This window comes from Pararge aegeria, chromosome 24, assembly GCF_905163445.1.
Source record: "Pararge aegeria chromosome 24, ilParAegt1.1, whole genome shotgun sequence".
NCBI lineage: Eukaryota > Metazoa > Arthropoda > Insecta > Lepidoptera > Nymphalidae > Pararge > Pararge aegeria.
This window is the reverse complement of record NC_053203.1, coordinates 5,123,845-5,140,345: the sequence shown is the minus strand read 5'-3', so window position 1 is coordinate 5,140,345 and position 16,501 is coordinate 5,123,845. Positions and strand designations below refer to the sequence as shown.

General features: G+C 27.7%; 1 protein-coding gene across 1 annotated transcript in view; it reads right to left on the bottom strand.

Annotated features, from left to right (window-relative positions):
• The window catches only part of LOC120634484 (endothelin-converting enzyme homolog), a 91,082-nt gene that overhangs the window by 38,905 nt on the left and 35,676 nt on the right, over window positions 1-16,501 (bottom strand). The window contains exon 2 of the mRNA XM_039905121.1: window positions 1,957-2,067. Coding sequence (XP_039761055.1) covers window positions 1,957-2,067 — 111 coding nt within the window. The remainder of the gene's footprint in view (window positions 1-1,956; window positions 2,068-16,501) is intronic.

Here is a 16,501-nt window from a genome sequence, read left to right as displayed (position 1 = left end):
GAGTATGGCAGTTATATTTTACCCTAGTCAGTTTCTACGCGACCTCATACCGGAACGCTAAATCGCTTACCTATCACCTTGTACAAAAATTAAATCAAAAAGAAGAATACCTGTTTTTCCATACAAACGAATTCATTGTAAGTGTTTACTTATGACAACCCTATTGAAGATAAAAGACCGACACGTGCATAGTACCTACGCTACGCGACGTGTACCTAATAAAGTGACAGGAGTCAGAGAGAAATAATGTAGGGTGGTAACTAGCGACGGCCGAAGCCTCCCACAAGATAGATTGTTGTAATGCTCCATTTGCCATTCCCTGCCAAATTCCACTTTCCTGTTTTGGCGTTACGGAGTAATAACACTACAATACACACATCACCATCTCATATAAAAATAACCATCATGACTGATGATTATTTTTATATTTTTATGAATAATACTTGTATACGGATAAACACCCAGACACTAAAAAACATTCATGTTCATCACAAAAACATTTTCCAGATGTTGGAATCGAACTCACGGCCTTGGACTCAGATAGCAGAGTCGCTGCCTACTGCGCCAGTCGGTCGTCAAAAAATAACAAAAAAATTGATAGAAAGATTTTTTTGGGCAGGTAGGTATCTCAAAACACGAAGTTTCGTCCATTAAATTCCTTTACTAAAAACACAAAGTAGGTACACGACTAAGAAGAAAAGGCTCTTAGGAACTTTGCCTCTTCAAAACTCGTTAAAAAACTTTTGAATACTTTGCGGGAACCTTAGTAAATCGAAATATTAACTACTTACTCCATTTTGGACGCTTTTAGATCTTTACCAGTTTTGCAAACAGGGTATGCACTAAGCGGGCCGAAGAAATAAAATGCGGAAAATCTCCAGTATGAGTTGAGTTATAGGCTTTTTATTTCATATCATCTGCCAGCTTAGTGCATACCCTGTGTGCAGATGTATAAAACGTCAGTCTCGATGGGATATACGAAAAGGGTTTATGAGTAAAATATCCGCGTGTTTAATATGCGTTACGGCGGCGTCTAGTTAAAGCGGGAGAAACCGCGGGGACCAGCTAGTGTAGGATGAAAAGACAGATTTAGTACGGGATTTTCAAGACACCGACACTAACATGAACGTAGTAGCGGGCTGTTAACTACCCACGGCTTTTTCTATTAATCAATTTATTAGTGCGCATAAAACACTGTTTTTTTTTTTTAATTCTTTATTTATTCGGGACTTTTCTTAACAATAAGAATTTCAGCCCCATCGGTCCCTTTACGAAAATTAATACTTCCTTTCTCATATCTTAACTTAAAGTCTAATAGCATTCTGGCTACCTCTGACCGCCAACAGAATTGTACATAAGTATGATAGCACTAAACGTTTTGAGTATAGATTGCATTATTTTTTTTGCAGGAACAATTTTTTTTTTAAGAACCTTATTCTAACATGTGACCTCGGAAGATAATTGTCTCCTGCCCATGCTAGCCGTGCACGGCGCCGAATCTAAAAATCTAATTTTAAAAGTGTCAAGAATTTTAATCTACAACGTCGAATTCTTGATTTCAATAAGTGACGGAAGCTTCGTTCGGAAATCGGCAATTCGTTCGATGCAGTCGCCACACCACTGCCTGCTGAAGTGATTCCCATTACATTCTTTGACAATGCAACGACCCGTATCTAGATTTTATTGGCAATAATAGACGGACCACGCAAATGGGCCACCTGATGCGATGGACACTCATCAACACTCCGCAGGGCATGGAAGGAACACGTCCAACAACAGACAGTATGCCCATCAACCTAAGGCATAGGTGTTAATCCTCATGTGCCTATAATTATGACGGCAACCAAGCCCTTCATGCGGTCAGAAATGCTGCTGGGCGGCAGAAATAACCATGGCGGTAGTTCTTCAACGGACGAGCACTGTCACAAAGAGTTTGGTTATGCGCTAAGAACTTACCATGTGGTACCGAATATGCGTCCCGCCAGACCGGACACCCTCGTTCAGCTGTATCGAGCTCACGCTGCCCGCATCATCATCCATGAAACCTGTCTTCTTGTACCGAGCCATCTGAAAAGACATTGCATTGTTACAGAACCGATATGAAAAGAACATTCTAGAATTACCTAAGACTATTATAGACTATTATAGAGAGATATACTGTCAGACTTAAGTCGTGAGCTGCCAAACTGATAAGCACTTTGCAATGAGAAGTGTAAAGAACACGAATGCGGTAAGTGAGACTGGAACTGAGGATCTGTCAGATTTTTCGAGAAAACCTCAGAGAATATACAAAATCATAAATTTAAATGTAGAGCGAGGTAGTTTGATTTTCGAAATGTTTATTCTGGACGATTCGAATTCGCTGGCTATAAATAAAGTATAGTGGAACAGAAGACGTTGTGCTCGTGGGAATTATGGTAACTGAACCGTGTACAGACTAGGTTTCGTACTTTCTGTACTTATAAAGGCACCAGTCCAAACATCCGTGTTGTTATTCGATTGATGTAGATGAGTAGAGAAAAGGTTAGCACTACGAAATTAAATCTTCCATCTGAAGATTTCGGCCGTAAGATAACACTTATTTTAATATAGTGGTCATGACAAATTCTACGCTAACCTAACTAGTGAATTACCTGAAAAATTAATTAGTAGTCATTTTACAGGAAACCTTCGTGAGGAATGTTGCATATTCCAGGCAAAATGCACCTACATACAATACGTAGAATTTTTTCTGAAAACATTAGCATTTATTCCCAATATCGTGGTTTTTCTATGGTTGTTAAATTTTATACTAAAATACATATTATAGAAACAGCATCTGACATTTGGTTCGAGATTTAGATTTGAGATGCGCAAGGAATATATGTCCTAAGATAAGCGACAAAATGTGCACACGCGAATAAGAAAAACAAAAACAATTTAACGTTAGTACCTTAACACGTAGTTCATTAAAATTTACAGCTCGGAAATAAACAATTAGGTTGACATTACAATATTTTACAAGTGTAATTTGTCAGCACGCCACATTCCACTGAATTTTAACTCGCATTAACCACTGCGATAATTTGATCTTTTAACTTGGGTTCCTTCATTTAAATTTTTTTTGATCTTATATTTATGGTTGTCACTGCGTAATTTTAATGAAACTATGTAGCTACACTTATTTCTCGAAAAGTATGAATTGGTACCAGTAAAACGTTGTAGGGCGTAAAGATTGTACTATCATGAATCCATCCCCATCGGTATATTAGCCACAGCTTTTTAGAGAGTTCGAAAACCCGCACCTGTAAACGCAGCGTTTGCCCTACAAAAGACCTAAGTCCAGTGGACTTCAATCGGTTGAAGTGATGACGATGATGAAGATGGGTAGGGCTAAGTCCTTCATATTCCTAGATGAGACCCGTGCCCAATAATGACACGGGTCCACGGTTCTGCTCTCGAAATACAACGGGCCGTAGTGCATACAACACGCTGGCGCGTTGGCGCGTTGGCATATGAGGTTTATGATCTTGGGACCTCATATGCCCTTGAAAACATTATGGAGAACTTTAAGATATTCAGTTTCCTCATTTTCCTCCAAAAAGCACATAACTCCGAAAATTTAGGAATACCGGGGACCGAACTGGGTCTCCACGAGGATATCACCGCATCTTTTGCATTTTGTGATGTATAACAAACTGCAAAGGATGTGGATGCGGATACATCATTCAGCTAAGGAAATATAGTTTATATAGGTTGATAATCCAGAAATTGGTGCGCACGTGATTGACGAAAATAGTTTATACGAGAAATACCATAGAGCACCTACTTTCAGAAGTTCAGATAAGTGCTTACGCAAATAGGATTCATCTACGGATTTGCGCACATGATATAATTCGATTAAATATTTAAACGGTCGTATCTTCCTTCGCCCAGTAGAAGGTTTAGTATGTCTCCTCAAGTTATTGCTAAAAGAGTATTTTTGTATTCCAATTATTTTATCATTAGAAACTAGGTTTCTCTTAATTAGATTACCTAACGCCATTTTATCAGAGCTTCAGCTAATTATACCTACTGTAATAAATGATAACTGATACGAATTAAAATTGTAGTATACTAACAGTACCTACCTATCAAAAAAAAATATTATTATCATAATAGTATCAACCAATTGAAATTAATTTAATAATTATAATGGAATGTAATCTATATATATACTAGCGGACCCACGCAACTTCTCACGCGAATGAGTCATCTTCAAAAAGTAGTCGTATGTTCACACGCTCTCAAAAAAGATATTTATTGCAGTTTTTGCAACATTTCTCATTAAAAATTATTATTTATTTATTAGGAAGCCAACGTGTATACAACCTATCTTAATATATGGACACATTTAACAATTGTTTTATAATACTGTACACCCCACTTAAAGGCTAACTCAGCAAGCATAACATAAAAGACACTCTTTGTTTACCACCAAATTTTGTGATATTTAGCCGCTAAACAAAAGAAATTTAAAATTAAAAAGAGAAAAAAAAAATAAACCCTAGAATAGGTACTTACATAACCGTACGTACATAAAAAATAACTTAAAATAATAAATAAATGACTATCACCTTGCCGTACTTTTAAAAGGTTTTTGACTTCATTTTTGAATCACGGGGCGGGGCGGAGTGTCGAAAAATATCCAAGCCAGCACTTCCAACCAATTTGTTGTAGGTAACAACTATTCTACACAATGGAGCGGGTCTGCCCAGGTTTGATGTAGCGATTCTAGGTCTGAACGTTAGCTTATTCATAATATGCGACCTTGCATTATGCTTTGGTACCGCCAATCGCACCCTGCGCATCAGACTTGGGCAATCGATCCCTCCGTCTACTTCCCTCTACGATCCCTCTGTTTACTTTCAGGAAAGAGAGATCAATCTATTCCCTGCGATCACACAGTGACAACGCTTTGTATACATTGAGTAGATATTTAATAAATGTGTTGATATGGGCATTTTTCCAAATTTAATGAAACATGGAAAACTTATTCCTGTAGAAAGAAAAATGACTTAAATAATTACAAGCCTATTACAGTCTTACCAGCACTTAGTAAGATCTTTGAAAAAATTATACTTAATCAGCTATTGAATCATTTCAATGATAAAAACCTTCTTCATCCAGAACAAATGGCTTTACCAAAGGTCGTAGCACAACGGATGCGGGTGCTAAACTTATAAAACATGTTTATGATGCGTGGAAAAGTTCGCAGAATGCTATTGGTGTTCTTTTTTATCTATCCAAGGCATTCGATTGCGTTGAACATAAAACCTTATTACTTAAACTAAGCCACTACGGCATCAAAAATGTTGCACTTAATTTGATCGCCTCTTATCTTAGTGATAGAACAATAGGTGTCCCACAAGGCTCAATTTTGGGTTCTTTTCTATTTTTGGTGTATATAAATGATCTCCCACACCATGTCAGTAACACTTGTGACATTGAACTGTTTGCAGATGATACATCTTTAATTTTCAAGACTCACAGAAATAAAGACAATTCTGACAATGTAAGCCGTGCTATGTCGCGTGTATCTCACTGGTTTACTGCTATTAACTTTGTTTTGAACGCAAAGAAAACAAAGTGCGTAGAATTTATGTTACCAAATGTAAAGAAAGTTGATAAAAAAGAAATGATAAATGGAGAATCATTAGAAATGGAGAATTCCACAGTTTTCCTAGGAGTTACCTTGGATTGTAAGCTACAGTGTGGTGCCCATATCGAGACACTAGCGGGTAACTCACCTCAGCTGCTTATGCTGTCATTTGCTTATCTGTCAAAAAATAGACAGTTAACAGATGTTGAAACTGCTAGGCTTGTTTATTTTGCAATAGTGTAATGTCGTATGGGATCATGTTATGGGGCAGAGCTGCTGATATAGAAACTATATTTATACTACAGAAAGGAGCTGTACGATCGATATATTAACTTAGATCACGCGAATCCCTTCGTACCAAATTTAAAGAAATAGGTATACTTAAAGTAGCCTCGCAATTTATAATAATATTATCTTTATTAAACAAAACATAAGTAATTTTAAACAAAAATTTGATATAAACAGTCGACTAACTAGAAACGGGCATAAATTAGTTATATCTGCATATCGTCTGAGAAAAGTACAGAAATCCTTTGTGGGGATGGATATATGCTTTTATAACATGATACCGAAGGTAACATTAGATCTACCTAAGTTTATTTACATAAGTTTAAACAATATATTAAAACACATTTAATAAATCTTGGTTACTACGCGATTGATGAATTCCTAAACGACAAGGCTGCTTGGAAGCAGGCCACTCCGCTCCCATCTCTCACAAAACAGAAAAATTCTAAAGATTGTTAAACTTTAAAATGATGTTGGAAAAGAGCAATCTGCTGAGTTTCTTGCCGGCTCTTCTCAGTGAAATCTGCCTTCCGAACCAGTGGTAGAGTCACTACAAACAGACTTGACGTTTCATAAGTGCTTATTAATTAGGCCTACTTGAAATAAATGAATTTTGTATTTTGAAGTTGAATTTGATCAGCGTAGGTGCTGATATTTTTTTTAAATGTTGTCCTTGTATGCAAGGTGCCGTTAAAACTTCTTCTGGACTCTCTCTTTCCTATTCATGTGTATTTGATAAAATTGGCTCTGTATTTGATAAAAGTATTCAAGTTTGCTTCGTACAGTCGAATTAAATAGTGCTAGCTTGGTCGAAGACTTTTTAAAGTCCTTTGTATTTCTAATGATGAATCCCAAGAATTACAGAGATTTTTTAATCATATTATCCATATGTGGTATTAAACTTAATTTACTACCAACCAAATAAAATACACCACCACCAAGTAAATAATGTACTTAAGTATATAATGTACTTTAGTAAATAACGCACTTAAGTATATAATGTAAGAAAGTATATAATGTATTTAAGTATATCATGTATTTAAGTATATAATGTACTTAAGTATATAATGTTAATAATGTAATTAAGTAAGTAATGCACTTAAGTAAATAATGCACTTACGTATATAATGTATTTAAGTATATAATGTACTTAAGTATATAATGTAATTAAGTACATAATGTAAGTGAGTAAATGATGTACTTAAGTATATAATAAACTAAAGTAAATAATGTACTTAAGTAAATCATGTACTTATGTATATAATGTATTTAAGTATATAAAGTAATTAAAGTACTTAAGTTAATAATGTACTAAAAGTAGTAGTAATAGTAGAAAGTATATAATGTATTTAAGTATATAATATACTTAAGTATATAATATACTTAAGTATATAATATACTTAAGTATATAATGTACTTAAGTAAATGATGTACTTATGTAAATAATGCACATCAGTATATAATGTAAGAAAGTATATAATGTATTTAAGTATATAATCAAATCGTTCTATAAAATTTTGTATGAACTGCGAGATAGATTTGTTCCCTTAATCATGAATAAAAGCAATAAATATCCATCCTGGTATAGTATTCCACTTATTAAAGCAATTAAAGAGAAATACAAACATTTAGTTAAATATCGTACGTATAAAAACCTAGAAGACAGGCTTTCATTCGATATATTAAGAACCAGAGTCAAACTACTTGAAGATAACTGTTACTCATATTACATTAATTCACTTGAAGAGTCTCTCACGAAAGATTCTCAATTATTCTGGTCACATGTTAAGCGTAGTATTGCCAAACGTGCAACTAGCTTCTATCCTAAGTCTATGACTTATTCCCATTCTAAATCTGACACTGGAACAGGTATATGTGAACTCTTTTCATCATACTTTCATTCAACCTATCAACAAGTAACTTCTTCATCTTCGCATGTGCAGCCAGGAGATTCTATTACAACTGCCATTTATACAATTGAATTCATTCCCCAAGTTATAGAAAAAGCCCTAAAATCTTTAAAACCTAATAAATCAGCTGGCCCAGATGAAATTCCTGCCATTTTTCTGATTAGTTGTGCGCATAGTTTATCAGTTCCCCTTTCTATTCTTTTTCGGAGGTCTATATCTGAAGGATATATGCCTTCTCTTTGGAAATCTGCTTATATTACCCCTATTCACAAGAATGGCCCAAGAAATATGGTAGAGAATTATCGCGCAATCTCTAAACTTTGCCTTGTGGCCAAAGTTTTGGAACGTATTGTATATAATCAATGCTATAATGTCCTAAAGTCGCAATTTAGTCAGAACCAACATGGTTTCTTAAAGGGTAGATCTACGGTCACAAACTTGGCACTATTCTTAGATTTTCTTACTGATAAGTTAGATAGTCGTGACCAAGTTGATGCTGTATATACTGACTATAGCAAAGCTTTTGACAGGATTGACCACATCTTGCTTCTAAAAAAACTGGCCTCCCTTGGGATCAGAGGAGATTTGTTTCGCTGGTTTTCTTCTTATATTAATAACAGACTTCAAACAGTTGTGTTAAATGGTTTTAAATCAAATTGGATGGCAGTACCGTCGGGTGTGCCCCAAGGGTCCTTGTTGGGACCCTTTTTATTCACTATTTTTATTCATGATATCGATCTCTGCTTTATACATTCAAAATTTTTACTTTTTGCTGATGACTTGAAGGTATTTCGTACAGTCAATAATGTTAAAGATGCGGAACTATTACAAGCTGACTTGTTTAGATTAGATGATTACTGCATTGAAAATAAACTTGATCTTAATGTCTCTAAGTGTAACTCTATATCTTTTACTAGGAAAAGGGAACCTTTTCTCTATGACTACATTTTAAAACATCAAAACCTTAACAGAACTGATATTATAAGAGATCTCGGGGTACTCCTCGACACTAAACTAATTTTTGATTATCATATAGATGCTATTGTGACCAAAGCATTTAAAGCTTTAGGTTTTATTATACGTGTTAGTAAACCATTCAAAAAAATGAAAACCATCAAAATCCTCTACTGTTCACTGGTCCGTAGTCAACTAGAGTATGCTTGCCAAATATGGAATCCTGCGTATCACATTTATATCAATAAATTAGAAAGTATTCAAAAGAAATTTATTAGATTCCTTAAGCACAAATTTCACCTTCCTAAAACTTCCTACGAAATATCATGTTCGGATTTACACCTTGTACCCCTTCATACACGTAGAAACATTGCCGACGTTTGTCTCTTACTTAACATTGTTAGAGGGTCAATAGATAGTCCGGAATTACTTACTAAGTTAGATTTATTTGTACCCTCGCGATTACCTAGGCATAAAAAGATTCTGCACGTACCCTTAATTAAATCAAGAATAGATTTAATTACTTTATAATCCGTGTCTCTCGCCTTCTTAATTCTTTTTACAATGACCCCGAAATTGACTTATTTTATGGTAATATGAATAGTGTACGTCGCAACTTAGTAGATAAACTGTTGCATGCTAGGTAAACTTAACACTTTGTTTTAGTTTGCTGCGTTTTTGCTGGGTTCTATCAGGTACCCTTGTTTATATAAGACTTATCTGTGGAAACCTGTTATTAGTTTTAAGTCAATCAATCTGTTAACTAGTTAGTATCTACAACTGTTGGTTTTCCAATTAAAGAAAAAATAAAATAAAATAAAATATACCTAAGTATATAATGAACTTAAGTATATAATGTAAATAAGTAAATAATGTACTTAAGTAAATAATGTACTAAAGTATATAATGTACTTTAGTAATTAATGCACTTAAGTATATAATGTAAGAAAGTATATAATGTATTTAAGTATATAATATTCTTAAGTATATAATGTATACTTAAGTATATATTGTACGAAAGTATATAATGTACTTAAGTAAATAATGTAAATAAGTAATTCATCTATTTAAGTAAATAATGTATTTAATAAAATAATGTACTTAAGTATATAATGTACTTTAGTAAATAACGCACTTAAGTATATAATGTAAGAAAGTATATAATGTATTTAAGTATATAATGTATTTAAGTAAATAATGTACTTAAGTATATAATGTAATTAAGTACATAATGTAAGTGAGTAAATAATGTACTTAAGTAAATCATGTACTTAAGTATATAATGTATTTAAGTATATAATGTAAATAAGTAAATAATGTACTTAAGTAAAAAATGTATTTAAGTATATATATATAAATTTAAGTAAATAATATATTTAAGTAAATAATGAACTTAAGTATATAATGTTTTTAAGTATATAATGAACTAAAGTATAAAATGTAATTAAGTATATAATGTACATAATGAAAGTGAGTAAATAATGTACTTAAGTATATAATGTATTTAAGTATATAATGTATTTAAGTATATAATGTACTTAAGTAAATAATGTACTTAAGGAAATAATGTACTTAAGTATATAATGTACTTAAGTAAAAAATGTAAATAAGAAAATAATCTAATTAAGTAAATAATGTATTTAATTAAATAACGTTCTTAAGCATATAATGTATTTAAGTATATAATGTACCTAAGTCAGTAATGTACGTAAGTATATAATATACTTAAGTTAATAATGTACCAAAGTAAATAATGTACTTAAGTAAATAATGTACTTAAGTATATAATGTACTTAAGTAAATAACGCACTTAAGTATATAATGTAAGAAAGTATATAATGTATTTTAAGTATATCATGTATTTAAGTATATAATGTACTTAAGTATATAATGTAATTAAGTACATAATGTAAGTGAGTAATTAATGTACTTAAGTAAACCATGTACTTATGTATATAATGTATTTAAGTATATAATGTACTTAAGTATATAAGTTAATTAGGTATATAATGTTAATAATGTAATTGAGTAAGTAATGCACTTAAGTAAATAATACACTTACGTATATAATGTACTTAAGTATATAATAAACTTAAGTAAATAATGAACTTAAGTAAATCATAAACTTATGTATATAATGTATTTAAGTATATAATATACCTAAGTATATAATGAACTTAAGTATATAATGTAAAAAAGTATATAATGTACTTAAGTAAATAATGTACTTTAGTAAATAACGCATTTAAGTATATAATGTATTTAAGTATATAATTTACTTAAGTATAAAGTGTATTTTGGTATATAATGTAATAATGTAATTGAGTAAATAATGTACTCAAGTATATAATATATTTATGTATATAATGTAAATAAGTAAATAATGTACTTAAGTATATAATGTACTTAAGTACATAATGTACTTTAGTAAATAATGTACTTAAGTATATAATGTACTTTAGTAAATAATGCACTTAAGTATATTATGTCAGAAAGTAAATAATGTATTAAAGTATATAATGTACTTAAGTAAATAATGTAAATAAGTAATTCATCTATTTACTTTTATTATAAATTACTTAGTATAAAGTGTATTTTGGTATATAATGTACATAAGTAATAATGTACTTAATTAAATATTGTTCTTAAGTATATAAGGTATTTAGGAATATAATGTACTTAAGTAAGTAATGTACGTAAGTATATAATACACTTAAGTAAATTATGTACTTAAGTACATATTGTATTTAAGTATATAATGTATGTAAGTAAATAATGTACTGAAGTAAATAATTTACTTAAGTATATAATGTACTAAAGTAAATAATGTACTTAAGTAAATCATCTACTTAAGTATATAATGTATTTAAGTATATAATGTAAATAAGTAAATAATGTACTTAAGTAAATAATGTACGTAAGTATATAATGTATTTAAGTATATAATGTACTTAAGTATATAATGTAATTAAGTATATAATGTAATTAAGTATAAAATGTTAATAATGTAATTGAGTAAGTAATGCACTTAAGTAAATAATACACTTACGTATATAATGTATTTAAGTATATAATGTACTTAAGTATATAATGTAATTAAGTACATAATGTAAGTGAGTAAATAATGTACTTAAGTATATAATAAACTAAAGTAAATAATGAACTTAAGTAAATCATGTACTTATGTATATAATGTATTTAAGTATATAATATACCTAAGTATATAATGAACTTAAGTATATAATGTAAATAAGTAAATAATGTTCGTAAGTAAATAACGCATTTAAGTATAAAATGTACTTAAGTAAATAATGTACTTTAGTAAATAACGCATTTAAGTATATAATGTAAGAAAGTATATAATGTATTTAAGTATATAATTTACTTAAGTATAAAGTGTATTTTGGTATATAATGTAATAATGTAATTGAGTAAATAATGTACTCAAGTATATAATATATTTATGTATATAATGTAAATAAGTAAATAATGTACTTAAGTATATAATGTACTTAAGTATATAATGTACTTAAGTACATAATGTACTTTAGTAAATAATGTACTTAAGTATATAATGTACTTTAGTAAATAATGCACTTAAGTATATTATGTCAGAAAGTGAATAATGTATTAAAGTATATAATGTACTTAAGTAAATAATGTAAATAAGTAATTCATCTATTTACTTTTATTATAAATTACTTAGTATAAAGTGTATTTTGGTATATAATGTACATAAGTAATAATGTACTTAATTAAATAATGTTCTTAAGTATATAAGGTATTTAGGAATATAATGTACTTAAGTAAGTAATGTACGTAAGTATATAATATACTTAAGTAAATAATGTACTGAAGTACATATTGTATTTAAGTATATAATGTATGTAAGTAAATAATGTACTGATAAATAATTTACTTAAGTATATAATGTACTAAAGTAAATAATGTACTTAAGTAAATCATCTACTTAAGTATATAATGTATTTAAGTATGTAATGTAAATAAGTAAATAATGTACTTAAGTAAATAATGTACTTAAGTATATAATGTACTTAAGTATATAATGTACTTTAGTAAATAATGTACTTAAGTATATAATGTACTTTAGTAAAAATTGCACTTAAGTATATAATGTACTTAAGTATATAATGTTAATAATGAATTGAGTAAATAACGTACTTAAGTTAATAATGCACTTACGTATATAATGTAAGAAAGTATATAATGTATTTAAGTATATAATATACTTAAGTATATAATGTACTTAAGTAAATGATGTACTTAAGTAAATAATACACTTAAGTATATAATAAAAGAAAGTATATAACGTATTTAAGTATATAATGAACTTAAGTATATAATGTAAATAAGAATAATGTACTTAAGTATATAATGTAAGAAAGTATATAATGTATTTAAATATAAAATATACTTAAGTATATATTGTACGAAAGTATATAATGTACTTAAGTAAATAATGTATTTAATAAAATAATGTTCTTAAGCATATAATGTATTTAAGTATATAATGTACTTAAGTATATAATGTATTTAAGTATATAATGTACTTAAGTTAATAATGTACCAAAGTAAATAATGTACTTAAGTATATAATGTACTTTAGTAAATAACGCACTTAAGTATACAATGTAAGAAAGTATATAATGTATTTAAGTATATCATGTATTTAAGTATATAATGTACTTAAGTATATAATGTAATTAAGTACATAATGTAAGTGAGTAAATAATGTACTTAAGTATATAATAAACTAAAGAAAATAATGTACTTAAGTAAACCATGTACTTATGTATATAATGTATTTAAGTATATAATGTACTAAAGTATATAAGTTAATTAGGTATATAATGTTAATAATGTATTTAAGTATATAATGTACTTAAGTATATAATGTAATTAAGTACATAATGTAAGTGAGTAAATAATGTACTTAAGTATATAATAAACTAAAGTAAATAATGAACTTAAGTAAATCATGTACTTATGTATATAATGTATTTAAGTATATAATATACCTAAGTATATAATGAACTTAAGTATATAATGTAAATAAGTAAATTATGTTCTTAAGTAAATAACGCATTTAAGTATATAATGTACTTAAGTAAATAATGTTCTTTAGTAAATAACGCATTTAAGTATATAATGTAAGAAAGTATATAATGTATTTAAGTATATAATTTACTTAAGTATAAAGTGTATTTTGGTATATAATGTAATAATGTAATTGAGTAAATAATGTACTCAAGTATATAATATATTTATGTATATAATGTAAATAAGTAAATAATGTACTTCAGTATATAATGTACTTAAGTACATAATGTACTTTAGTAAATAATGTACTTAAGTATATAATGTACTTTAGTAAATAACGCACTTAAGTATATAATGTAAGAAAGTATATAATGTATTTAAGTATATCATGTATTTAAGTATATAATGTACTTAAGTATATAATGTAATTAAGTACATAATGTAAGTGAGTAAATAATGTACTTAAGTATATAATAAACTAAAGTAAATAATGTACTTAAGTAAACCATGTACTTATGTATATAATGTATTTAAGTATATAATGTACTTAAGTTTATAAGTTAATTAGGTATATAATGTTAATAATGTATTTAAGTATATAATGTACTTAAGTATATAATGTAATTAAGTACATAATGTACTTAAGTTAATAATGTACCAAAGTAAATAATGTACTTAAGTAAATAATGTACTTAAGTATATAATGTACTTTAGTAAATAACGCACTTAAGTATATAATGTAAGAAAGTATATCATGTATTTAAGTATATAATGTACTTAAGTATATAATGTAATTAAGTACATAATGTAAGTGAGTAAATTATGTACTTAAGTATATAATAAACTAAAGTAAATAATGTACTTAAGTAAACCATGTACTTATGTATATAAAGTATTTAAGTATATAATGTACTTAAGTATATAATGTAATTAAGTACATAATGTACTTAAGTTAATAATGTACCAAAGTAAATAATGTACTTAAGTAAATAATGTACTTAAGTATATAATGTACTTTAGTAAATAACGCACTTAAGTATATAATGTAAGAAAGTATATCATGTATTTAAGTATATAATGTACTTAAGTATATAATGTAATTAAGTACATAATGTAAGTGAGTAAATTATGTACTTAAGTATATAATAAACTAAAGTAAATAATGTACTTAAGTAAACCATGTACTTATGTATATAATGTATTTAAGTATATAATGTACTTAAGTATATAAGTTAATTAGGTATATAATGTTAATAATGTATTTAAGTATATAATGTACTTAAGTATATAATGTAATTAAGTACATAATGTAAGTGAGTAAATAATGTACTTAAGTATATAATAAACTAAAGTAAATAATGAACTTAAGTAAATCATGTACTTATGTATATAATGTATTTAAGTATATAATATACCTAAGTATATAATGAACTTAAGTATATAATGTAAATAAGTAAATTATTTTCTTAAGTAAATAACGCATTTAAGTATATAATGTACTTAAGTAAATAATGTTCTTTAGTAAATAACGCATTTAAGTATATAATGTAAGAAAGTATATAATGTATTTAAGTATATAATTTACTTAAGTATAAAGTGTATTTTGGTATATAATGTAATAATGTAATTGAGTAAATAATGTACTCAAGTATATAATATATTTATGTATATAATGTAAATAAGTAAATAATGTACTTAAGTATATAATGTACTTAAGTATATAATATACTTAAGTAAATAATGTACTGAAGTACATATTGTATTTAAGTATATAATGTATGTAAGTAAATAATGTACTGATAAATAATTTACTTAAGTATATAATGTACTAAAGTAAATAATGTACATAAGTAAATCATCTACTTAAGTATATAATGTATTTAAGTATGTAATGTAAATAAGTAAATAATGTACTTAAGTCAATAATGTACTTAAGTATATAATGTAATTAAGTACATAATGTAAGTGAGTAAATCATGTACTTATATATATAAAGTATTTAAGTATATAAAGTAAATAAAGTACTTAAGTTAATAATGTACTAAAAGTAGTAGTAATAGTAGAAAGTATGTAATGTACTTGAGTATATAATGTAATTAAGTATATAATGTTAATAATGAATTAAGTAAATAACGTACTTAAGTAAATAATGCACTTCAGTATATAATGTAAGAAAGTATATAATGTACTTAAGTATATAATGTAATTAAGTACATAATGTAAGTGAGTAAATAATGTACTAAAGTATATAATAAACTAAAGTAAATAATGTACTTAAGTAAACCATGTACTTATGTATATAATGTATTTAAGTATATAATGTACTTAAGTTTATAAGTTAATTAGGTATATAATGTTAATAATGTATTTAAGTATATAATGTACTTAAGTATATAATGTAATTAAGTACATAATGTACTTAAGTTAATAATGTACCAAAGTAAATAATGTACTTAAGTAAATAATGTACTTAAGTATATAATGTACTTTAGTAAATAACGCACTTAAGTATATAATGTAAGAAAGTATATAATGTATTTAAGTATATCATGTATTTAAGTATATAATGTACTTAAGTATATAATGTAATTAAGTACATAATGTAAGTGAGTAAATAATGTACTTAAGTATATAATATACTAAAGTAAATAATGTACTTAAGTAAACC